Source organism: Balaenoptera ricei, chromosome 4 (assembly GCF_028023285.1).
Source record: "Balaenoptera ricei isolate mBalRic1 chromosome 4, mBalRic1.hap2, whole genome shotgun sequence".
Taxonomy (NCBI): Eukaryota; Metazoa; Chordata; class Mammalia; order Artiodactyla; family Balaenopteridae; genus Balaenoptera; species Balaenoptera ricei.
The window spans coordinates 120,999,421-121,016,174 of record NC_082642.1 but is presented as its reverse complement, the minus strand read 5'-3'; the positions used below and the strand labels follow the sequence as shown (position 1 = coordinate 121,016,174).

The window sequence follows — 16,754 nt, the reverse complement described above, 5'->3', positions numbered from 1 at the left end:
CAGTTGAGAGCATGGAGAGAGCCTATGGAGTGCAGTTATAACATGGCCAAAGGGAAAGACAAGACCTGCCAGCTGGAACCATTCAGATATTGGTCTGGTGAGAAGACATTTCACACCACCAATTGCCTGAGCAGGTTAGGATCTTTCCATTTGTCCCAGGTAAAGGAGTGGGGTGGGTTGTGAGTAGAACTGAATGGAGAAGGGGCTATGATTCTAGGGCTTAAGAGCAAGCTGACCCCAGATACAAGTGTAGAGGACTAGAAGAGATGTTAGAGAAGATGAAAAAAGAGATAAGACCAGGAGAAGCAGTGGTGGAATGAGATGGGAGGTAGGACAAGACTAGAAGGAAAGAGCTAAGGTATATGTGACAATGGTGTGGTATAAATATAAAGGATACAAAGGAGACTAGCACTTGATGTGAGGGTCTTGGAAAGGAATAAAAACAAAAGAAAAAACTGAAGAGGGAGGCAGTAGTTAGATCAGAGGAGGAAGAGTCAGCTCATTGAGGAAAAGTATGAACCATCAAATATAGGGAAGGCAAGGGTGACAGCCTTGAAGGAATCTCTGAGGAAACTGGAGAATGTGGCCAGAGGGGACAGGAGCTAGGCAAAGACAGAATCATAGGGAATGAGAACAGGGGAGCAGAGTTTGGGGTTTTAGGGTAGCTTTTAGGCTCCTTTCAGTAGGAGCTAGAACAAACCTGTTGCTTGTTGGTGTGAGGGCTGATGGCCTCAATATATACAGTTTATAATATGTATATAGTCCTTTCATACTTACACTAGCATACCTCACTTAGGGAAAAGCTGCTCTAGAACCTCATTAATGTAGATGACTGTACTCTAGTTGGTACAGGGTACCAGCATATCAGGGTAAAGATCAGTCTGAAGTTTATCTTTGCATCAACTATACAAAATCAGTGTCTGCTTATCTTATAGTATAAACAGAATTGCAAGGCAAATGTTGAAGCCCAAATAAAACATTATTCATAGGCATTTCAGAAGCTACTGATTAAACATATGTAACTAATTAAAGGATTTTTGGATTTGAAATCATGAAATATGGGTTCCAGTTCCTGCTCTGCCACTTATTTAATTAATACTTTGTCCTTGGGCAAGTCATTTGACCTCTCTGAGACTCAGTTTTGTGATCTGTAAAACAAGTATTAATATTATACCTGTCATGAGGTTGTTGTTAGGTCTAAATGAACTTATACAGATAAAGGTTTTTATATATTTTAAAATTGTGTAAAAGCGAGTATTAATTAGTAATTATCCTTAGTGACACATGGGCATACATTAATAAGCAGTCCTGTTTGGCACTACTTGTAACTTAATTTTTTTGTTAGAAAGTAATAAAATATATTTCTTTTATGATTGAACTTTTTCATTAATTCAGATTACATTTCTCTATAATTAATCTGAATTAATATGGTTTAATGACAAATTACAATTTAGCCTTTTAATCTTATAGGAATGAAAATATTGGTCAGTAAGAAGATAAAGTATGTAATCTTAGACTAGAAAGAAATTCCAGATCCCATGTCATTTGAAACATATTTTAACGTTAGTGAACACAAAAAAAGAATATTTCATGGTTTTTTTTGTTTTTTAAATTTTGCTTACTTTTTAGACTGAGAAAGAATCAGCAAATATTTCTTGGGCACAGTTTTGGTGTCTCTTACTTCCATTTTTCCAATCATTTAACTGAACATTCTTTTCACAAATAAACTCCTAATAAGAAAAATACTATTTAATTAAATAGTTGATTTAATTATATACCACATGTTAGCGCTAAGGTGTCAAAGAACAAAGTTCGAGACAGTCTTTTCATGAGAGTAATAAGAGTCTGTTTTCTTTTTAATATAGTGAACAAATATTTAAGTTCTGAAAATCCACTATTCTTTGAACTACGTGCCAGATACCTAATTGCTTGTGAACGCATACCTGAAGCAATGGCTCTTATTAAATGTTGTATAAATCACCCAGAAATCAGTAAAGACTTGTACTTCCATCAAGCACTCTTCACATGTCTGTTTATGTCACCTGTAGAAGATCACCTATTCCGGGAGGTATTGTTTGAGATTATGTTTGCCTATTACCATTTTAACCTTACCAAAAAAAAAAGTAGCCCATTCTTGTTAAATTCCTTTTACAGTAATATCAAAGGTTTTAAGATTACATTATCTAGATGTTCCCTTTGGCACCATTCTTTAAGCTCATATTGAATTAGAGTCTGATATTAACAAATGATGAAATTAAAATTTTTGTTGATAGGCATTATTCATGTTGAATGAGCTTCTGGTGTGACAGAGGTTAAATAAAAACTGAGAAGCATTATGATTTTGCATTTTAAATAAACTCCTAAGAAATTAAATGCATATGTTTGTTATTTTGGTTTTTTTTAAGATGAAAGAACCTTTTTCTAATATGGACCCTACATACCTACAAGCTGTGGACATTGAGATTAAAAGTAGTCATTGTAAACTATAGGTTCTATATAGTGAAACTATGAAAACATGAAAATATCTCTGTACAATTCATCATTGTCTTTGTAGAAGAAAACTAGAAATCTAATTTCTCCTGACTACTTAATGTAAACATTTATTACACCTATCTTTCTAGATATTTTTAATGATACAAACTGGTTTTTCTTTTCCTCTTATAGCATTTACTGAAAACTGATTGTAAGAGTGGAATTGATATCATCTGTAACACTGAAAAAGAAGGCAAGACTATGTTAGCCTTGCAACTCTGTGAATCCTTTCTTATTCCACAGCTCCAGAATGGGGATATGTACTGTATCTGGTAAGTGTTCCTAATATAGAAATTGAAATGGTGAGATGGGGTACAGAAGAATTGGTTAGCAGAATTTGTACTTTATATTTTTTTTAAGTTACGTGAAAATGTTAAGCCACTTTTTCCCCCACATTTATTGTGCAAAAAATGATAGGTTGTAAGACCTATTGTAAGGATTAAAAAAGAAAATGATCATGTACCAGTAATCGATAGCGTTGATTTTTAAGGAATGTGTTACAATAAAATAGTTATGTTTTAAATTAAATTTAGAGTGTTATTTTTAAATTTTTTTAAGAGTTCATTTTTCAGAGCAGTTTTAAGTTTTACAAAAAAATAGGGAGGTACAGGCATTCCCTATATATTCCCTGCCCCCACAAAGGCATTTCTTCCCCCATTATCAAGATCACTCACCAAATGGTACATTTTTTACTAAGAATGAACCTACATTGACACATCTTAATTACCCAGAGTCCACAGTTTACCTTTAGGGTTCACTCTTGGTGTTAATTTTCTATGGGTTTGGACAAATATATAATGACATATATCCATCACTATAATATCATACAGAGTATGCCCTAAAAATCCTCTGTGCTCTGCCTATTCATCTCTCCCTCTCACCCCTGCCCCCACCTCTGGAAACAACTGATTTTTTTTTTTTTTTACTATCTCCATAGTTCTGCCTTTTCCAAAATATCATATAGTTGGAATCATACAGTATGTAGCCTTTTCAGATTGGCCTTTTTCACTTAGTAATATGCATTTAAGGTTCCTCTGCGTCTTTTCATAGCTTGATAGCTCATTTCTTTTTAGTGCTGAATAATATTCCATTGCCTGGATGTACCACAGTTTATTTATCCATCATCTACTAAAGGACATCTTGGTTGCCTCCAAGATTTGGCAGTTATGAATAAAGCTGCTATAAACATCTGTGTGCAGGTTTATGTGTGGACATAAATTTTCACCTCCTTTGGGTAAATACCAAGGAGCATGATTGCTGGAACGTATGGTAAGAGTATGTTTAGTTTTGTAAGAAACTGCCAAACTGTCTTCCAGAGTGGCTGTACCATTTTTCATTTCCACCAGCAGTGTTTGAGATTTCCTGTTGCTCCACATCCTCACCAGCATTTGTTATTCGTGTCCCAGATTTTGGCCATTCTAATAGGTGTGTAGTGGTATCTCGTTGTTTTAATTTGCATTTCCCTGATGACATATGATGTGGAGCATCTTTTCATATGCTTATTTGCTATCTGTATATCTTCTTTGGTGAGGTGTCTGTTAAGGTCTTTGGCCCATTTTTTAATTGGGTTGTTTGTTTTCTTATTGTTGAGTTTTAAGAGTTCTTTGTATATTATGGATAACAGTCCTTTTTTGGATGAGTCTTTTACAAATATTTTCTCCCAGTCTGTGGCTTGTCTTTTAATTCTCTTGATATTGTCTTTCACAGAGAAGTTTTCAATCTTAATGAAGTCCAGCTTATCAATTATTTCTTTCATGGATCATGTCTTTGGTGTTATATCTAAAAAGGCATCAACATACGCAAGGTCATCTAGGTATTCTCCTATGTTATCTTCTAGGAGTTTTGTAGTTCTGTGTTTTCTGTTTAGACCATGATCCATTTTTAGTTAATTTTTGTGAAGGGTGTAAGGTCTGTGTCTAGACTCTTTTTTTTTTAATGTGGATGTCTAGTTGTTCTAGCACCATTTCTTGAAAAGACTATCTTTTGCTCCATTGTATTGCCTTTGCTCCTTTGTCAAAGAACAGTTGACTATATTTATGTGGGTCTATTTCTAGCTCTCTGTTCTCTTCCATTGATCTATATGTCTCTTCTTTCACCAGTACAACTCTGTCTTCATTATGTTAGTTATATATTAAGTCCTGAAGTCGGGTAGTATCATTCCTCCAAATTTGTTCTTCTTCAGTATTGTATTAGCTATTCTGGGTCTTTTGTCTCTCCACATGAACAGTTTGTCCATATCCATAAAATAACCTGCTGGGATTTAGATTGGGATTGAATCTGTAGATTAAGTTGAGAAAAACTAATAACTTGACAATATTGAGCCCTCCTGTCAATGAACATGGAATATATCTCCATTTATTTAGTCCTTTGATTTCATTCATCAGAGTTTTGTAGTTTTCCTCATGTAGATCTTATACATATTTTGCTAGATTTTTTCCTCATGTAGATCTTATACATATTTTGCTAGACTTATACCTAAGTAACTCATTTTGGGGACACTAATATAAATGGTATTATGTGACTATTAGTTTTTCTAAGCATTTTTAAAACCACTTAAAAATTATTAGCAGAAAAAAAAATTATTAGCAGAATATTATGAAGCATCAAATTTATCTAGCAATCATGTAATTTATAATGTGGTTTGAGAGTATTTTTAGTACCAACCCTTAAGTGCTATTAGATGAAATCATGAATAATAATTAGAAAATATTCTAATAACTTCTGCCTCCCCTACCCCAGTACACACGCACACACACACAAAAGAAAAAAAACCCTACCACTTTGACATGTCATTAATTCTTAAGAGAAAAGTAGGTTTCATGTGCCTAACATCATAATATGAAATGATATGGGCTATAAACATTTTTTAATAAATGCTTTCAAATTTTAAGTTCTTAGATACTTAAAACAATAGCTTGAAGGGGGTTTAAAGATAAATGTATTTAATATATTATAGATTTTATAGATTAAAATCTTCAGATTCAGAGATAGAGTCAAATAGCTAATTAATAGAACTGGGTCTAGAAACTAGTGGACTTATCTTCTATGGGACTGTACTCTTAGAATATACAAATTTTTATTCAGAAGTTTACCATGTAAATTGAAATTATAAATAGAGGAGAGGATCAGGAGACGATGGTAAGACATACACTTCTAAATAGTTTCAAAGTATTATCATTTCTTGATATGTAGTTATTTTGAAACAGGATATAGCCATTACTATTATAGTATTTCTTTTCCTATGGTGATAGGAATGTTCTCTACCCTTGGCTATATTAAACTATTTAAACAGAATATCCATTGTTTTCATTTTAACACACTCATAAATAAACTGGAATCAAGTATAAACAAACCAAAAAGGACCAGGAAAACATTTTATTTTCTTCTTCTCTTGGCTAACCAATTTCTACTCTTTAGGGAAGAACTTTAAAAATAGAACAGTGCCTATCTTTCCTGCTCCTGGCCACAGTCACCTTCTAAGAATAGAAGCTGGGTGTGTGACTCCCAGCTGCCTAACTGAAAAGGAATCTTTAGCCTGCTTCTTTGTCCTTCCTTCTGAGTAGGCTGAGTTCTGATCGCCTGCCCTCTTATTTCTTCTACCTCCCTCCTTTATATTTCTGAGTGCTGGGGTCCGAAAAAGTTGATTTTCACTGTAACTTCAAGAGCCGGATTCTCTCCCGCTTATAAGGTCCGTGTTGTCTGTCTCATCTTGCTCTTCCGCTCACTCTGCATCTCCCCTCTCTGAGGACAACACCTGATCACAGTCCAGCTTTGCTCTGTCTCAAGCCAATGAAGCCAGCTGCTAATCCAGTTCTCTCACCATCGATAGTAATAAGAATATTATAATAATAGCAGCTGCTTATATTTGCTGAGTGCTTCCATTAGTCTCTGCTTTATATATGCATTATCTCATTTACTCCAGCAATCTTATGGGGTAGATAATATTATGCCCAAACCATTCAACTAGTAAATAATGATTCAAACCCAGGCAGCCTCTGCTATTAAACATTACTTACTATAAAATGGGTATAGTATGAAAAAAAACCTATGTGGTAAGGGTGGCTATAGACCTTGTTATAGTCTCTCTGCAACTAGATAACTTGGTGGTTATATTAGCAGTTAGCTACCTGGGAAATGTGTTTGTACACCAAATCAGTGCTGTGTTGTTTCTTTTTTAAGGACCCTTTTTTGGAAAGGAAAACATAAGCTTCATTAAACTTTCCCTTTGGTCTTCACAAAGAAGACTATCTGAGCAATTTATTAAACATCAGTATATACCAGACATTTCACCTTAGGTGTTTTCACTTATTTCTCTTAATTCTTTTTATGTATAAGAAAACTGTGGATAAAAGAGATAAAAGCCACACAGCTAGTAACAAAATGGAGTTGGAATTTATACTAGTCAGTTTCCAAGTGATAACATCCTATGTCTAACTAGTTCAGGGAAAAGGTAGTATTTATTGAATGTATACTGGGGTATGACATGAGCCACAGAAAGGGCAGGGTTATAGGTGGTCCTCAAAGATAATTGCTAACAGGGACGTTGAGATTGCTGGGGGTTTTTAAAAGTATCTCTGTTCTGCCATTTGGCTTCAGTCTTTCCTGTTGCAGACCAGAAGAATGCCAACAGTCCCCAGGCTTCATAGTTTAGAGTTGAGAACATTCCAGGGATTCTGACCAACTTAATTGGGGTCAGTTTCCCATCCCTGAATTAATATTTTAAGGAGAGTGAGGAGGGTCACTTAGGAGGCATGGCTACTGAGGTTCCAACCCTGCGTATTTGGGCTGTTCTTAGAAAATGGTGGTTCACTGTGAACTGGGGAGTACCATCTCAGTTGGTATGTAATGCCCTATTGAAATGTAGGTCTCTTATTCCCAATCTCCTGTTCTTTTTCACTACCTCCACTATATAATGTGTCATTGAGAAGATTTACAATGTATTAATAGTTGGGGAAACAGGACTTATAAACAAGGAAGTATATGAAAGGCATTAAATCAATAAGAGAGAGAAGATCTGTTCTGAAGTAGTTATCACTTTAGTTTGGGGTATTCATGAAAGTTTTCATGAAGAAGAGGCACTTGATATGGACTGTGAAAGATAAGCTTGTCTTAGAAATAAATATTTTCCAAGTAGAGCAATCAGCACAACAGAAAATGAGAATAAATGAAGCACATTAACTGACACTGAGGAAACCAACCTAGAAGAATGCCCAGGATTCAAATCCTGATCCTTCTGACACCAAAACCCATGTTTCTGTTGCTTTTAACACCACAAGGCATATTGAACAAGTACTAAATGAAATAATCTGGGAGGCTGGAAGCAGATCAGTTTAGCAACCCCTATAGAAGTACATATGGAAAATTAAAGGGCCTAACGTGGTAGCATTGAGAAAGAATGATATAACTGTGGGCAAAAATATAATAAAAATATAAAGACTATGAAAAACAAGCAGGTTAGAACCAGACAGGTTAGAGGAATGTTTAGTGTCATTGATCTAGGAAAAGATAATCAATTTTGCAGGAATTTGATTTGTTCTAAACGGATTAAAGTGATAGAAACCAATCTCAGTTGAAATATCCAGTTATGGAAACTGGGAAAGAAGTCAGAGCTAGAGATTTGGGAACATGGTGTGAAACCTGGTGAGCTTTCCAAAGGAATATGTGTGCAAAAAAAAAGTGAGTGGTGGACGGAAACTTAGGAACACCCACACAGCTAGTGTGAAATGGAAGAGGAATTTTGGTTTTACTTTCTGTGTTGCTTGCCATCATTTTTTGTTTTGTGTTCTGTGTTGTCTCTCTAAATAGAGTATGCATACCTTCATGATAGTAGTCAAGCTGTCCTTAGATTTAATAGCTGTATGTGCTGGGTTCAAAGTACATTCTCAGTATATCACTTTTTTTTTTAAACATTTTCATCAATTATTTTAATACGTTTTAGATTATGATGTTTTATGTAACTTTTATGACACTTTTCAAGGAATTCTAATTTGCTAAAATGTGATATCCAAATGTAACAATTATATCTTATGATTTCCTTTGCCTCAAAACCCACTGCTCCTACCTTGTTCATCTAATAACCTTGGCCACATTTTAGAAAAGAATCTACCTGTGAAGTACTTTAAATGGTCCATAGCTTGTTTGTTTAAAATACTACATCTTAATGGAAGAGTAGATGATATAAAACATAAAATTTCAGAATCAGTACTATAATATACTTACACTTTTAATCTGTAGTACTTTTGGTATCTTAATAGATTGAAAAGTATGAACCATTTCTTCTTTGCAGAAATTCTACAACATTGATTTCTAAATTTGCAAGTGGGTATTAATTAAAGGTCAAAGTTAAATTTTTTAAGCAATATCATTAATATTGGTATACTGAGATTAGAATTTGTTTTGATCAAGTACTAGAGATGCCTTAGGTTTGTTGGCATATAATTAGAATGCATTCCATACAGCAAATTGCAATTTCTAATCTCACCTTTTCTCCTAGCTTCTATTAGTCCCAAATAGGTAGCGGAAGTAGCTTGGAAGTTAACTTAATGTCCATTTACACCCACTTTGTATACATCCCAGCCAGGGCACTACAGAATCAGGGAAAGACAGCTAATGTCTGTATTTGAATAAACTGTATTTTTGATATTTCTCTTTTTTTCTCATTTACAGGGAGTTGATTTTCATATGGAGTAAACTTCAGCTAAAGTCTAATCCTTCAAAACAAGTTTTTGTAGATCAATGCTACCAGCTTTTAAGAACAGCAACTAATGTGAGAGTCATATTTCCTTTCATGAAAATCATTAAAGATGAGGTAAATAGTATATATTTATCCCTTCATTTTAAATTAAATTTAAATGACAGTTCACTGAAACTTGAATCTCTTGTGGTAAAATTTATTTGATCATGTAATTGAAGAAAAGGAGGATTTTAAGGCCACATTCTCCATATATTATATCCTCCCCTCCCCACCACCTCAAACTCCCAACATGGTACAAAGAGTATGCATAAATGAAAATAACTGAAAAAAGAGAAAAAAAATTTAGTGTTACATAAAGTTTAGTATGGGAACAACTGCTTCCATATGAAGCTATTATCTCTTTTCTTAAAATTAAATAAGCCTGGCACTTTTAACATTATTCTAAATCCTGTATGTAGAATCTTAACTAATTTGCAAATGAACTTTGTGTAACTATAGGTAATACCTGTTCACTATCATAGAGAAATACAGTTCATAGTTTTACGTTTGGTGTTTAGGTAAAAATGAATAATGAATTCTGAGACATTCTTGAAACCTAAGGACAAATTTTTAAAGTGTTTACTTAAAATAATAGTAAAAGTGTTTAAAGTGTTTACTTAAAATAATAGTAAAGTGTTTACTTAAAATAATAGTGTTTACTTAAAATAATAGTAAAGTGTTTACTTAAAATAATAGTAAAAGTGTTTACTTAAAGTGTTTACTTAAAATAATAGTAAAGTGTTTACTTAAAATAATAGTAAAAACCCATTACCTGTTTTTAAAAATAGTTCTGAAGCAAGTTTTTCATGGGCCACTGGCAAGTGAGTACAATTCTACATATGATTCTTACATAGACATAAAAGTAGATCCTACAGATCTTTTTACTTTTTCTCCTCAAGTATTAACAGAACTTTGAATACAAAGATAGGAAAGATAAAGCTACCTTACATTTTAGGTAGCTCCATTTAACTGAATCTTTATGTGGGTTACTTTTAAATATATAAGGAGGCATCCATTAAGTAATATATTTTAATTTTTTTACATATTTATGCATTTATTACATTCATTATCACATCACTCATTAGATGTATGACCATGTAGTGATCATATTCCCGTGATAAAAAGCATTATATACGAGGGTTTTGTTTTGTTTTATTTCCTATTTATTTTGCTAACTGCATTAATAGCTTCATTATTAAAGAGTGAAATATCATTTAAATGCATTGTCAAAGTTAACCTCTCTCCCCACCAAAAAAACAGGGAAAAAAACAAACTATGCTATAGAATACTTCTTAATATTTGAAGTACATCAGAATTACCTGTAAAACTTTTTAAAAAATATTTATCTATCTCTGTTTTTTTAACATATGATTCTCATTTGTACCAAAAATCGAGAGACTTTGTTATAGAAAATTTACAATATAGGTGAAGTTCAGCCAGTTATCATAGAGCTTTCTCATTTTCACATGTGTGGTCAACCTAAGAATACATGATAAGAGGAAAAATTCAAAGATGAAATAAATATTTAAAATGTGCTTAATTTCTTATACACTCTATTAAAAACATTTTTATCTGATGGAATAGATCATTCCCATGCCTCAGTGCTAAGAGGCACAGGCAATGCTGTGTGAGTTCAGAAGGAGACATTGCAGATAGCATATCTGAAAAGCCTTCACAGAGGAAGATGCTTTCAGCTGGGTTTTAAATGACAGAGAAGGATTATACTAATATTTGTAGAGGATTTTGTAGTTTACAGAGCCCCTTCTCCTCATTCTATTATTTGGTTCTCACAACTGTCCAGTGGCATTAATAGGGTGGCACAGAAACGGGGACATGTGTGGATGACGAAACTAATCGAAGAGTTTAGTTTCTGTGGGGTTGGGGGTGGGGTTGCTATAGACCCTAAAGGGACTGAATGCTACTCTAAAAATTGAAATGTCAGTCCATAAATATCCTGGAATTGTTAAAGGCTTTCAGGTAAGAAAGTAGCCTGTTCCCTTTTGTGATAATCCTGAAATTTTTAAACCTCAGCAACTGTGAGTACATTATAATTTCATGAGGAAAGAGAGGATGTAGATAGAACATTGGACAAAGAGAATGAATTGTTTTGAAGCAGTGGATTTGAATTTGCTATATCTGGAAAATTTAGGTAGGTTTTATAACTGACAATTATAGAAATGAGAAATTTGAATTCAGAAAAGGATTCCAAGCTGGAAATGGTGGATTTATAGGAGGAGACTAAATCAGTGGAATATATCTGATCTCATTCATTCTGCAAACATTTAGTCAAAGGTCATTGTATGCCAACTCCTATGTTAACCTCAGAAGGATACAAAAAATGAGATACTGTCCCTGTGATTTAGGAATTCCAAGTCAAGAAGTAGGGGCATAGACAATTATAAAACAATATTACATGCTTTTTAGAAATAAGTATAAATTATTTTCAGTGGAAAGAATAGCGAATGTTTTTAACTCTACCCCAGGGCAGGGGCCAGAATGAATCAGAAAAACTTTCAAGGCAGAACTGATTCTCAAAGAATGAATAGGAGATGGGTAGGAATTTACCAGCGAGGTAAAGTGATATGCAGAGTTCAGGTCTGCTTGTGGAACTGTAAGTAAGGGTTGCATAGCACGTAAGGAACTAAGAGGACATGAGGCTGGCAAGGTAGTGTTCCTCCCTGTCGTCTGTAATATACCATATGCAGGCAGTATGATACACAGACACAACTGTTAAAGACATATGATTATTTTATCTCTTTCTATTCAAACAAGCATTTAGATCATTCTAGAGGCATTATTTATAACTTGAATTAAGGTGGATAGACAACAAACTCCCAACTAAAAGCTGATGCAGTTATCTTTGAGTCATCAGTAAAAGTTTCAAAGCTTGAATACTTTTCAGATAACTTCCAGTAGGTTCATTATTCTGATACCTTATTAGATTTGGAAAGTTTGTAATTGCCTTCTTCATGTGGATTATACTTCTCCCCTTATTTGGATAAATCATGTCACTTAATAAGTACAATAAGTAATATTATTTAGTGCAGCTTTGTGAAAGAGTTTCCATAAGCAGTTCTTTTTTTTTTACTTTGTTATTTTTTTAACATCAAAAATTGATAACTGTGTTTTTAAATACATATAATTTAACCCTTCTGCCACAGAACGTAAGACTGGTACCTTAAAACAGGGGCCTAGATATGTAAGAAACTTGAATCACCGTAAGTTCATGAAGCATTTTATATTTTAAGAACCATAAGGTTATGAAGCATTTTGTATTATGGTCAGTAGGGCTTGTCAGACTTGAAAACTAAATAAATTGGAAGCTAAAACACTATCTTTTCCAGGTTATTCTCAAGTTAAAAAAGATTTATTTGTATATTAAAAAGTAGTTAAACATGGCTACCCATTGAAGAAAATTGCACATTTAGAATACTGTGTTTGTTTATTTAGCTTTCATTTCAGAGTTGTAGTGGGTTGGCCAGAAAGTTTGTTCGAGTTTTTCCGTAAGATGTTACGGAACTTTTTGGCCAACCCAATATTTTAAAAAGATAAACTAGTAAGTGTTAATAATTTTTTTTTAAAAAGTAGCAGTAATATTTTTCTTTTTACAGGTTGAAGAAGAAGGCTTACAAATTTGTGTTGAAATATGTGGTTGTGCTCTACAGCTAGACCTTCATGATGATCCCAAAACTAAATGTCTAATTTATAAAACAATTGCACATTTTTTGCCAAATGATTTGGAGATTCTCAGGATTTGTGCACTCTCAATATTTTTTCTTGAGCGCTCCTTGGAAGCTTATCATACTGTTGAAGAGCTCTACAAACGTCCAGATGAAGAATATAATGAAGGCACAAGTAGTGTTCAAAATCGTGTTCGTTTTGAATTACTTCCAATTTTGAAAAAGGGATTGTTTTTTGATCCTGAATTCTGGAACTTCATAATGATTAAGAAAAACTGTGTAGCATTACTGAGTGATAAATCAGCAGTTAGATTTCTAAATGAAAGTACACTGGAAAATTCTACAGGTAATGTAAAAAAGGCAGTGGAACAGCAAGGTTTAGATGAAGGACTTGACTCTCTTACAGATCAGAGCACTGGAGAGCTTGATCCTGATGATATATCTGGAGTGCAACCAAAAGGTCATATTAATGCAAAGAAAAACCTCACAGCTCTTAATGCTTCCAAAGTAGATCACAATGTCCCAAGGCATCGGTGTATGTTATGTAACAAGGAATTTCTAGGTGGTCACATTGTGAGGCATGCCCAGGCTCATCAGAAAAAGGGCAGTTTTTCATGTGTGATATGTGGTAGAAAATTTAGAAACAGAGGACTTATGCAGAAGCATTTAAAGAATCATGTTAAGAAAATACAGAGACAGCAACTTGCTGCAGCTCAACAGGAGGATCAGGAAAATCCTGCTTTGGAAGAAATAAATTGTTCTGATACTTTCATTTCATTTGAAAATGGGAAGTCTGATAACAAGGATTTGGAAGTAGAGACTATTACCGGTTCCAGTGATGGAAACAAAGATGTCATCCCTTCACATGTGGGTGAATTCATTGAAATTCCCGGAAGTGTATCGGAAGATGTTATTGAAAATATTACTGAAAATGGCAATCCTGATACTTCTTTAAATAATGTCTCAGAGCCATTACCTGTATGTGTGGATGACTATGAGGAGGAAGAAGACGAAGAAGGTGATTATGAAGAAGATGATTACGACCTGAATCAGGAAACTTCAGTACTTCATAAAATCAATGGAACCGTGTGCCATCCAAAAGACATATATGCGACAGATCAAGAAGGAAACTTTAAGTGCCCTGCTCTTGGCTGTGTCAGGATATTTAAAAGAATTGGATTTCTAAATAAGCATGCAAGGACTGTACATCCAACTGATTTAAATGTGCGGCAAACAGTAATGAAGTGGAGCAAAGGAAAATGCAAATTTTGTCAAAGGCAATTTGAAGATTCTCAACATTTTATAGATCACCTTAATAGACACAGCTATCCAAATGTGTACTTTTGTTTGCATTTTAATTGCAATGAGTCATTTAAGCTGCCAGTCCAACTTGCTCAGCACACAAAAAGTCACAGGATATTTCAAGCTCAGTGTAGTTTTCCAGAATGCCATGAGCTTTTTGAAGATCTTCCTCTGCTATATGAACATGAAGCTCAGCACTATTTAAGTAAAACACCAGAATCATCTGCACAACCAAGTGAAGCAATTCTTTGGGATGTTCTTACAGACTCAAAATCTAATCATCAGGAAAAAGACTCATCTAGTAATGAGAAACAAACTGTTAGTCTACCAGTTTCTACTAGCAAATCAAGGAAAGATCCTACAGAACCAAAGACATGTATAGAAAGTATGGAAAAGAAAACAGACCGTTTAGTTCAGAATGGAAATGAACATTCTGATCACACTGTTTCTGATATAAGCTTGACAGACCAAAAGATGCCTGACATAGAGCCAAATTCTGAAAATAATTGTAGTATTAGTGATTTAGTCAATGGACACAGTGGAATAGAGCAAACACCTTTAGTTTCCTCAGATCCTGCTTTGAAAATTGATACAAATAGAATCAGGACAGAAAACGGTTCCATTTTACCTAGTGTTGTACCACAAGAACACAGTACCCTGCCAGTACCTCAGGCACCTTCCAAACCAAATCAGACGAGTGAACATACTTCATATGGCTTAATTTTAACAAAGCCATATGTCAGACCATTGCCTCCCAGTTACCTTGATGAACGGTACCTTAGTATGCCAAAACGCAGAAAATTTCTGACTGATAGGGTAGATGCCTGTTCTGATCAAGATAACGTTTGTAAAAAATCAGTGAAAAGATTAAGATGTGGCAAATGCCTGACCACCTACTGTAATGCAGAAGCACTTGAGGCTCACCTTGCACAAAAGAAATGTCAGACACTCTTTGGATTTGATTCAGATGATGAAAGTAAGTCTTCTATCTTCTCAGCAGGTATATCTGTAGAAATAGAAAATGCCATAGATCTTTGTAAGGTTAAAAAAATTAACATTTATATAACACAGGTAATAAAGCACTACCCCATACATTATTTCCTTTAATCCATACAACCACCATGAGATGCTATCACTATTCCTGTTTTATAGATCAAGCAACTGACATTCACAAGTAATTTGCATAGGCATACACCTGTGAACTTGTGGAAGCCAGAACTTGAACACAGTTTTTTTATACTTTTGGATCATACTCTTTAACTGTATCTGAGGCTTTTCTTCATTCCAAGTTTTATGTAATAAGAGATCTAAAAACAAAGTAATTATGATGGAAATGTTTTTCATCTGCATGCCAGAAATGTAAACCAAGTTGAGCCTCTATTACAAAAACAAAAATAAGAAAGAACCAGAAAATAATTGAAAACTAAAACTGAGCAAAAGAAGAGCTTGCCTTTCTACTAATATTAATATTCTTTAAATGAGTAAGGGTATAAATAAACAGGAAATCTAACTTAGAATACTAGATGAACATCTATAAATATGAATTAACAGACGTGTTCTGTTTTACAGGTGCCTGATAAAAATGTTTCAGAACGATCTGTCGATCAAGCAGTAGTGTGCAAAAAGCACTACAAGAAAACGCATCATCAGTTTGCTATTTCCCTGATGGCCTTAATTTTAGAGCGGTCTTGGATTACTAAAGATAAAGACAAAGCACATTTTCTAGAATGAACTCACAGAGGAGATGTGCTGGTTTAGACTCCAAAAGGGTTATTACAAAACTCCCAAAGTACCAGTTATCCAGAAGAACCACATTTTTTTAAGAAGTCGATGATGATTAATAGCAGCATGTTCAGTTTCGCTTATGTGAGAAACATATGCAGGCAACTAGTCAAAAAGAACAACCAGCTATGGCCTTACAGAAAGGGAAAAACCCATTACAAAAAACGGAGAGGGGGGGATGGTTTACAATAAACAACTTAAAAGTATTCCACAAATAGGGTTTGTTTTCTTGTCATGCCTAATCAGATTATGTCCTCCTTTCTGGTCAAACATGCTTTAAGGAACCATTTCTGTTTGGTTTATTATTACTTAGAAACTGATTGATAAGATGAAAGTAAAACGATTTATCACCATCCTAGCTATAAAAGATTGTACCTTGTTTCCAGATGATTGATTAGGTCAAAGTTCAATGAATGACATGCCAGCATTTAAAATTAACAAACAAAAGAAGACAAAACAACAGTGCTTTGCTAATAAGCTCTTGACAGAACCTTCCACTTTCCATTTTTATAATACCAATGAGTTATATTTAAAAGGCAGCAGCGTCAATAGAAAACATATTATCAGTAACTCTGGGAAGAGATGGGAGGATCTAAGACCATTAAAGGCTATCTTAGTTGAAAGAAAACACTGAATTGCAAATTCTTCAATGTGAATAATGGTATAAGCACACTGGGATATTTCTGTTTGTATATAGAGTAGTGTTAGGACATTGCTTGATGATT

The 16,754-nt window shown here is 34.1% G+C and overlaps 1 protein-coding gene across 2 annotated transcripts in view; it reads left to right on the top strand.

Annotated features, from left to right (window-relative positions):
- Positions 1-16,235, top strand: part of ZNF654 (zinc finger protein 654) — a 91,574-nt gene extending 75,339 nt beyond the window's left edge. The window contains exons 5-9 of one of the 2 annotated variants that reach the window (XM_059921358.1): positions 1,866-2,068; positions 2,665-2,804; positions 9,199-9,340; positions 12,877-15,223; positions 15,817-16,235. In XM_059921358.1, the coding sequence (XP_059777341.1) occupies positions 1,866-2,068; positions 2,665-2,804; positions 9,199-9,340; positions 12,877-15,223; positions 15,817-15,824 (2,840 nt within the window). In that variant the 3' untranslated portion in view covers positions 15,825-16,235. Of the gene's footprint in view, positions 1-1,865; positions 2,069-2,664; positions 2,805-9,198; positions 9,341-12,876; positions 15,781-15,816 lie in introns of those variants that run through there. The other variant, XM_059921357.1, reaches the window with a different exon arrangement.
- Positions 16,236-16,754: the final 519 nt, after the last annotated feature.